Genomic DNA, 9,241 nt, shown 5'->3' on the forward strand with positions numbered 1-9,241 from the left:
TTGCGCTGGCGTGGTCGTTGGGAACGCAGAGCCAAGCGTGGACTGGATTCCCTGATGGCCGTGGGGTTACCATCTATTCCCCCCTGCCCCAGGTAGGTTGTTGGGGTTTTTTTCCCCGACAATTATGGTATCGTTGAAGCGTTGCGCTTCTTCCACCTAAGCAGGACTGGTAATCCTCCTGAACCCGATTAAAACCAGTTTTGCGCTGGCGTGGTCGTTGGGAACGCAGAGCCAAGCGTGGACTGGATTCCCTGATGGCCGTGGGGTTACTGCGGGCACGATAACGGGGTTTGGTTTGTAAACTTTGCAGATGGATGGTGGAAGGTTTGGGTGGTTCTGAGTTAAAACTACATGCGTGCATGGGCTACTTGTTTTCTGCCTGGGATCTCTGGCCGTGTGTTTTCTGAAATGATGTAGGACTGGGGTGTAGGTTGCTAGTAAAAAGTCATTGAAATATTCAGTGAAAATAATATAAGAATATATCTCTTTTCCCATCTATTAAAAAAAAAAATAATTGTATGTCTGCTTTTTTTTTTTTTAAAGTGGTCCTTAATGTTTGGTGCTTTAGGCCTGCAATGCCTGCTTGGCTCCAGCATGTCCCTAAAGCTGAAATGGAATGAAATGGGATGGAATAATGGGATTATTCTCCATCCTTGCGTAATGAAACAAGCCCCTCTCTCCTCTCGCTTGGACAGAACAGGGAAACGCACGTATAGTGATGACTACCCTGCTACTCACTGAGCAAATAACTCGAGAAGACCGCGGCTCGGAGGGAAACTACGTCCTTTATGGATCCTCTCGTACCCAAATCACCGAGGAGGCGGAATACGTGAAAAAGGTATTTCTGAAGTTGTTGCTGTTCTGTTCCTTTCTTTGCTTCAGTGGGAAACACAGCGAGCAAAACTAATAACCACTGAAAGAGAAAATTCAGACCAGCGTGGCAATACGCGCTTGGAAACCCTTTTGGTTTACACGGGGATTCTGGAAATGTTCTTTACTCCGCAGTAGTGACCTAATTACAACATACGCTGTCTGAGGTTGGGTTCAACCGCTTTAAAACTGGTGAGGTTTTTCCACCCCTGTTGCAAGAGACACGTAAGCATGTGTCCCCACCCAAAGTCAGGGCTCTGCTGGGCCGTTTGCTGGGAGATGCGAGGAGGAGGAGGAGGAAGCAGGAGCCTGGCGGCGGTCAGCGGTGCAGCCGGAGGGAACGTCGGCCAGCGACGGCAGAGAGCAGCAGGGCCCTGGTGAGAAGCCTCGGCTTCGCAGCCGAAGCGAGAGGGTGTCTGGTGGTGTGACTGGGGTGGGAGGATGGAGAAGAGGATGAAGGAAGACGTGGTTGGAGCTTCCTTCCTCGCTTTGCATACAAAGACGGCGACTAAGCAGTTGGAAAGTGTAGGGTGGCTGCGTTATACCTTAAAAACAATAAGAATGATGGGAGAGGTGATGCATTAAACGAATACTTGTGTCTAAGGCTGCTGTTGAACCTGTCAACCGGTTTGAGTTTTTATTCGAAGCCGTTTGCTATATAGCATCGATGCCGAGCTGAGTTGTACGGCTGGGCTTGGTCCCTGGAAGAGATGCGGAAAGTCGGGAGCAGCCTTGTCTGAAGCAGAAGGATTGGTCTGGGGTACCTGGAGGACCAGGATCTTGGGAGGTGGGGGATGACCCGTGGGACAGGCAGACCCCGGAGGTGTCGGTCAGCAAAACCGAGAGGATATTGGGGAGCAGAACGTACCGCGGGTTTGAGATGTGAGAAATGGTCTGGGGTTGTTCCTTTCCTGAGTGCCAGAGGAAATGCAGGAAGAACGGAGTTTAACGAGTGCTTTTAATGAACTCTTGTGTGTAGTGACACAAGAGAAGACCTCAAACTTTTGATTTAAGTTAAAAGAAATAAGATTTCTTCCTTCCCTCCATAATTACCTTTATGGAGTTGCACAATAAATGCTGTAACTTTGAATCTGAATATTTCGTGATTAATTCTTAAGCATCTCGTAACATAAAATCATGTACATGAAGCAATTACTGAAGAAAAGATATATTCTGTGGCGGTGACACCAGCTCAGGAAGGGCATATGAAGCAGTGCCCTGCTTGATGCTGACACCACTGTGAATGGGTAGGACATGAAATTTTATTTTTTTTTTTCCCCATAAGAGATCTTGTGAGCAACGAGACTCAGCTGAGTAGGTCTGATACTACTTCACTCTCAGTGGCAGAGAACGGTGATGATGATGATGATAATAGGCAAAGGCAGTTTTTGTACAGCCCAGCTGGGCCCAGGAGAGCACTGTGGAATGAGGGAGAGGAAGGACCAGTGGGCTGAAACACAGCTAATTAAGAAATAATTGATCACAAAAAGTTCTTTTTAAAAAATGCTTACTCCTTTCTCTGTTCAGTCGAGGAACGAGGTTGAAAAAAAAGCCTCTGCAGTGAAAGGGAAGTGATTTATGGTTTGAAGGTTTTAAAAAGTACAGGCTGCCCTTTGTGGTAGTTTATTTTTAACAGATGAACTTGGTGTAATGTAAGAAAGGCCGAACAAACACCAGTGTGTTCTGGCATACATCTGACGGGTTGCAGGTCGTGTTCCTCGCCCATATCGGCTCTCAAAAGCGACGGGAGGCAAGTGGTGAGCATGCATTCACGAACACCTCTGGGGGGAGAAAAGTAGTATAAGCAAGTTAAAACCACTTTAAGCAAGTGGGTTTGGGCAAAGAGGCGGCCTCTAGGAAGCAAACAGATTTGGAAATGTTGTGTCCGAACAGTTAAAACATGCTGGAGTAAGAAGTAGTTCTTCTAATGGGAAGTGTTGGGCAACGATCGCTCGTGTGCATTGATGCACCCTCACCTACAGCGCAACATCTGCCGCAATATTCCGAAAGCTAATTCATCTTACACCTGTGCAGTAACACTGTAGACAGTGGAGGCGAGCTATTTATCAGAATCGACATGGAGATGCTTTCCAGTGTAAAGCCCCGGAGAGCCGACCATTTTAATTTCAGCTAATGTGTGGAGGTGGAGGAGCTGTGCTGGCTGCTGCCCCGGGAGCAGCTGGGACCCCGCTCCTGGGGACCTGCCTGGGGTCTGCCCCGTCCTCCCTGCGCGAGCCAGAGACGGGCGTTTGTAAGAAGCCACGTCTCTTAGAGTCCCATTGATTGCTCAAGCTGGTTTTCTGTTATTTTAAAAATAATTTCCATGTGCATTTCCTTGACAGCTTCCTCTAGTCTCGGGCGATAAACCGGAGTCGAAGAGCAGCGGCTGGAGCTGCAGCCCTGTTGCGAGGATGATGAAGGAAACAGAAGAGCAGCTGCTGCTGGTGAGCAGGGAGAACCAAGTGCTGAAGATCAAGGTGTGTTGGGGTTGGTTTTTAAGGTTTCGGATGAACGTGTGTGCCTCGCCGCCCCGTTAGAGCTGGGTCAGAGCCCGGTGCCTGCGCAGCGATCCCGTGCCGGAGCCTTTCCTCCGGGGAAGGGGCAGACTCCGCTTCGCTTTCCCGGCTGCTGCAAACTTTCATTCCAGCAGGGAATGAAATTCGTATAAAAATCTGCTTCTGGGGACACATCCCATTTGCAGCTAGGGAGACGGGACAGGCAGCTCTGTTGGTAGTTGACAGCAGATGCATTTACAAGCAGTTGGAAGCACATCTCTCCTTGTAAGCCATTGTCTTTGGTTGTTAAGAGGGGATGGCTCAGTACTGAATAAATCTGCCTTTATTTCGAAAATAAAATGCCTGTCGGATATTGCGCACAGGTGTTTAGGATTCCTCTCTTTGTGTTGTTTTTTTTTTTGACAAGAGTAAATTCTGAAATTTGATCTTGTATTGAGGGCTTGTTTTTTCAGCATGTGATGATAACAACATTGCCTTTTTTAAAAGCACAATATATCCATTACTCTTCCTAGCTGGAAGCGACCAGAGAAGCAGGCGTACAGGCTCTCAGATCTGCCTCCCAGAAACTGTACGAGAATTACCAGGCTCAGTCAGAAGAACTGAAAAAACGCCTTGAGAATGAGAAGCAGCAAATCCAGGTACAAATCTCCCCCGCGTGTGGGCGCGACCGTCCCGTTCAGCATCAAAATATTTAGGTGGGCTCTGGCTCTCTGTGCTGCAAACCTCGACCCAGGAGCTACCGAGTCTCTTCTGCTAGTGCAGTGGGGAAGCTCAATAGGAAAATTTAAAAAGAAAAATTATTTCCGTTTTATTCCTGAGTCTTGGAATCGGGTTGGGAGATTTGGCTCAAAATTCCTCAAGCGCAGTGGGGAAGCTCAATAGGAATATTAAAAAGAAAGATGATTTCCATTTTATTCCTGATTCTTGGAATCGAGTTGGGAGATTTGGCTCAAAATTCCTCAAGCCCCATCTCTGTCCATCTGTTGCATTCACCAGCTCCCAGCCCGCACCCATTAATGCCCTTCTTGGTCCCAGGCCTACAATCTCCAACAAGAAGAAAAGCTCCAGCAAAGCTCAGAAAACGCCAGCCGCCTCGCTGAAAGCATCGAGGAAAAATGCACCCGCGTGGCAGAGATGGAGGCGCGCGTGCAAAGGATGGAGGAGGTATGTCCGCCCGCTCCTCGACTCCCTCCGGCCCGGCTTGGAAAGAGGAGCTGATTGCCTTCAGGGTTTGGAACGTTAGCTGGTGGAATTGGGACTCAAAAGTTATTTCTGCCACGTTACGCCAAATGAAGAACCTTTAGCTGTACCTATAAATAAAACGTGCAGTTTGAGCTCCCTCTTTCAGTTATTTTAGCAGTTGCTTAAAAACTGTAGAGCATCAGGGAGAAGTCTTAATTTGTAGCTATTAACAATTTCTGCTCCTGAATAGTTGCTCTTTCACCTCCCCCTGTTGGCGTACTTCTGGCTTTTGGAATAACGTAGCCATCCTAGCACTAAAAACTGCTCCTTCTTAACTCAGAAAAATGCCGCTGTAAGTATCCGAAACCCCGGGCGGGCGCACGACGGTGGTAGCAACCTGACGACCGCGTGCACAGAAACTTGCAGAAAATTTGTTCTCCTTTATTGTGAGTTTTCTTTGGTGTCAGTTGCGTTGGAAGAAGCGACGGCACCGCGCAGTGTTTTTCTGATGTACGCCCTCAGCAGTGGTGGGAATTGCTCCTATAGAAGTGCCAGGCGAAAACTAAGATTTTTCCTGTCCTGGGATCACTGTAAATCCAGGGTCAATGAATGTATTTCTGTTCCCATCGCGTGCAGGTATTCTTTCTGATGCTGAGTTTGCTGTCAGTTTTGTTAAGATTTTTCCCTGTGCGGACAAGATTTTGAGGCGGACGTAGCAGTAACGCAGTATCCCCTGGCCGCTGAGCATGGGCTCTCAAGAGACCTAAGGATTTTGCTAATTAAGTAAAGGAGAGAACTGCTATTTTAGGAGAGTTTGGACTTTTCTCATGGTAAATCCGTACAGTCATCCCTTCCGGACTTGATTCGGAGGGGTCAGGCTGTTGAAGTAGGCTGATGTAGGTGGTTATTGGTGAATTCTGCCAGTTTTCAGACGCTGAGCGGACCCGTTGAACCTACAGCCAAACTTCTCTTGCTGATTCAATGGCAGGAAGCGTAATACAGTTTCTATATAACTTGAATTGTTTCCTTAGGAAAAGAAAACTCTGATAGAGAAGAAAAGGTCATTTGAAAAGATGCTTCAACAGATGATGTCAAGGAATGAAGACAGCAAACGGTGATTAAACGCATGTGATAAAGTGTTTTTGTTTCTTTCTGGGGGATTATTTCACGTAGAGTACCAGACAATCACTTGTTCAAGTTCCTTCTGGTAGCAAAATTATTCACAATGAAAGCAATTGGCTCCAATACTCATTTACCGTGATTGCTTGAAGAAGCCGAGACAATTGTTGATGTCCTACAGCTCTTAGATGTTGATTCTACTCAAATTCCTAGTACTTTTCCTTCCACCGTGCATGCACAAATTGCTTTTCTTTCCTCATTCTCACGTGGAGCCGACGCTGCTTTGGTGATGCTGCGCATGCGGTAGGTAAGGCAATGGCCTTCATCATTTACGAGTTTACTGATCAACAGCTTGTAAGGGTGGTCCTACCAGGCAAAATATGTCTCATACTATGGTTTTATTTCTTTTGCTCAATAAAGAAACCTTTATGTGTATAGTTCTGGATGAATTACAGCCAGGCATCCTTAGGAACATCCTTCCCAGCAACAAGCTCTGGAGCTGACTCTGAGGTGGGAAAGCGGCTGAGTGATCCCTGGGGACTGAGCACGGGATGCTCTGCTCTCGCCCGCAGGTGCCTGGATCTCCAGAGCCAGATTTCCACGCTGCAGGAGCAGATCCACCACCTGCAGCGCGTGATCCAGGCGCAGCACCACAGCCTGCGCAGCGTGATACAGGAGGTCAGGCTGGTGTGGGCCGTCCCACCGGGCAGGTCTTCGGTGGTCGGGAAAAGAAATGGGAGACACTGGGATGTGGGCTCTTGCCTTAAGTATATGTGCTGGGGGTGAGCAGCTCGCTCGTCACGCTGTGCTGGGTTTTGTGCACCCCGCGTTCAGACATCCATATGCATTTCAACATTAAGATGGAAACGGTATCGCTAAAAATGGGGTTATTGTGGTGGAGACGGTGATTTCAGGCAGACCCCTAAGTTCTCCTAGAGGGTTCCTGGGGGGAACCTGTCTGACCCGGGGATGCTCCGCCGGAGGTACCTGCCCTGCGGCTGGTTTGACGTGAAGTTGGTGAAGCTGCTCCCACCAGCAAAGCCAACAGGCTGACATCCTAGAAAGGCTGCAACAAAATTCAAAGCCATCAGCCTGCTTCCCAAAGTCACGACATAACGTCAGCTGTTTTACTTACCGATTGCTTTTGTACGTACGACCTCCCGCTGCGCTCTCCTTGCCTCGCGCAACACGGGCTTGCCTCTTCCCATCCAGCTAAGGCAAGAACCCCGCACCACCTACCTTCCGTAATCATGTTTCTGTACATATGCCAACGACAGAGAGACTTCTTATCCTCAGGAAAACGCAACACCGTGTGTTGAGAAACTGTTTTATAAATCAGTCAATCAATTAGTTTTTCTATGGTAGAAGACTAGGGACTTAAATGGTCTGCGAATCCCCTGGCATGGTGAGATGTTTAACTCTTTTGTTTGATACAGAGATGTGTTTGATATATTGAGGTTTCAAATCTCTTTTACAAGCTTTATTTCCTAACTCTCAGGCACAGGAACTGAACAACCAACTCAGAAGCCAAGATAAAAAAATAGAAAACCTGACAGAAAAGCTGAGTTCACTGGAAGCGCAGGTAAGGTCAGAAAATAAAAAGATGTATTGAAGGGAGAGAGCAAAATTAGTTCTCTACAATCAGGAGGCGCTCCGCACTGCTGGGCTTGTGTCAGTACGATACTGTCGGGGTAGTATTTCTTTGCATTGCATTTTTCACTCAGTTTAAAAAAAACAAAACACAACAAACACACAAAATCCCCCAAGCCCCCCAAAACCTTTCTGGAGGAGCAGCAGGTCCTAGTTGGTATCCAGGCTTACTGTCGGAGTAGTATTTCTTTGCACTGCATTTTTCACTCAGTTTAAAAAAACAAAACACAACAAACACACAAAATCCCCCAAGCCCCCCAAAACCTTTCTGGAGGAGCAGCAGGTCCTAGTTGGTATCCAGGCTTGTCTCTTGCCTGCTACCTTATGTTGAGAGGGCTTTATTTTATTTTATTTTTTTCTCCTTGCAGAACAAAGAACTGAAAGACAGAGTGGAGTTCTGGTCTGGCCAGCCCAAGAGTAAAGTTTCAAAAGCTGTCTGGACCGAGTAAGTACCTCGGGAGGTACCGCGGGGCACGGCAACGGCTGAGCCCGTGGCTCTTGCTGGCCACCTCCCGTGTCCCCGCAGGGCTTTGAGCGGGCTGAGTCGGGCCTTGCTGGGAGCAACCAAACTTCATCCTGCGGAGATTATCTTCTCTATAAAGGAGAGGAAAAGCACAAACTCTGCTACAAACTTAGCAGTTGATGGTGTGACAGCTGTACCCCGAGTCCTGATGCCCACGCAGCCCTCCAGCTCAGATGGGGCGTGCTCAGGACATCAACCGAGGGCATCTGCAGAAGCTTGTACATCTGTTCAAGATTAAATGGGAGCCTTTTCTGGGGGATACAATCCTTTGCTGAGGCAGATCTGGATGCAAGTTTGTGCTCTCAGTTCCTTCATATCCACAGCCATAGTTATTTATAAACCTCTGACTTATTTCACATATGGTCGTGGTGGGTTTAAGCCTGGCTTGGGCAGGTGAGGGTGTCTGAGTGACGTCTACTTTGTTGTCCTTCACTCCGCAGCCCACCGCGAGACTTTGGAGCTTTTAGACCATCCCCTTACCTGATGCTCACCAGGCTAAGGAAGCAGGAGAACTAACGGAACGATGGGATGTTTGTCTCCTACCTTTGTCAGAAGGACTTCTTCTGTGTGTTGCAACCGGTAACTCCTATGGCCTCTCTGTTACTGCAAAGCACCTCCAGCACGGGCTGCCTCTCTATGAAAGGTGGTGCAGGGCTGCCTTTGAAAGAACAGACCTGGAAACAAGGCAAGAACCGATGAGAGAGGCAGTGATCTCATGAATGCCTGCACATCCTGACGGCAAAGGCAGCCCTGGCCATACCTGGGGGATGCTGCGCGGCCGGACCAGCTCGGCATCTGCCCTGGTGTGGGCAGCAGCAGGTCCCTGCCAGCACAAAAGGGCTCCCACCTACCCAGCCTGCAGCAGAGACTCAGTTTAGCTGTGACTCACATTTAGGTAAGATTATAAAATAAACCTTCGGCTACCTGGAATGTTGCTACCCTTTTCCAACCCGCTGTGGTACGATGGATGGAGCATGGGGTGGACGTGGAGCGGTGGCTCTGCCCTTGCAGGGGTGCTCAGCATGTTCTGGGTGTTAGCAGCAGCATAACGTCACGGTGCCCTCGGGCAAGGAGCAAGCAAATCCCTTTCCAGGTTAAATGGTGAAACCTTTCCATGGCAAATGGTGAAGTGCTCTGCCTGCGTCAGCAGGAGCGTGAAGTTCCTCCTTGAGCCTCTCCGCCGGCTGAAATCCCTTTTGGAGGGGAAAGCAGCTGCTGCAGGGAGGAGGGCTGGTTTTTCTCCTCCGCAGTGGTCGGCAATCCCCTATTTGAGAGATGTGGCACACCTCAGAAGGTAAATGTTGTCCCCCAGGGGAGTGACACTGGCTTTGCACACTCATGTTTACCTCTGCGCTGTGGGACAGAGGGAACCCAAGAACGG

General features: G+C 48.6%; 1 protein-coding gene across 1 annotated transcript; it reads left to right on the forward strand.

Annotated features, from left to right (window-relative positions):
• The first annotated feature begins 718 nt into the window (after nucleotides 1–718).
• Nucleotides 719–8,376, forward strand: CCDC68 (coiled-coil domain containing 68). The gene is made up of 10 exons (XM_009696856.1): nucleotides 719–838; nucleotides 1,124–1,303; nucleotides 3,213–3,347; nucleotides 3,899–4,024; nucleotides 4,422–4,550; nucleotides 5,600–5,682; nucleotides 6,260–6,365; nucleotides 7,186–7,269; nucleotides 7,706–7,782; nucleotides 8,301–8,376. The coding sequence occupies exons 1-10, from the start codon at nucleotides 719–721 to the stop codon at nucleotides 8,374–8,376; spliced, it is 1,116 nt and encodes a 371-aa protein (XP_009695158.1).
• Nucleotides 8,377–9,241: the final 865 nt, after the last annotated feature.

The sequence above is a fragment of the Cariama cristata genome, unplaced genomic scaffold (genome assembly GCF_000690535.1).
Source record: "Cariama cristata isolate BGI_N322 unplaced genomic scaffold, ASM69053v1 scaffold7893, whole genome shotgun sequence".
NCBI classification, from domain to species: domain Eukaryota; kingdom Metazoa; phylum Chordata; class Aves; order Cariamiformes; family Cariamidae; genus Cariama; species Cariama cristata.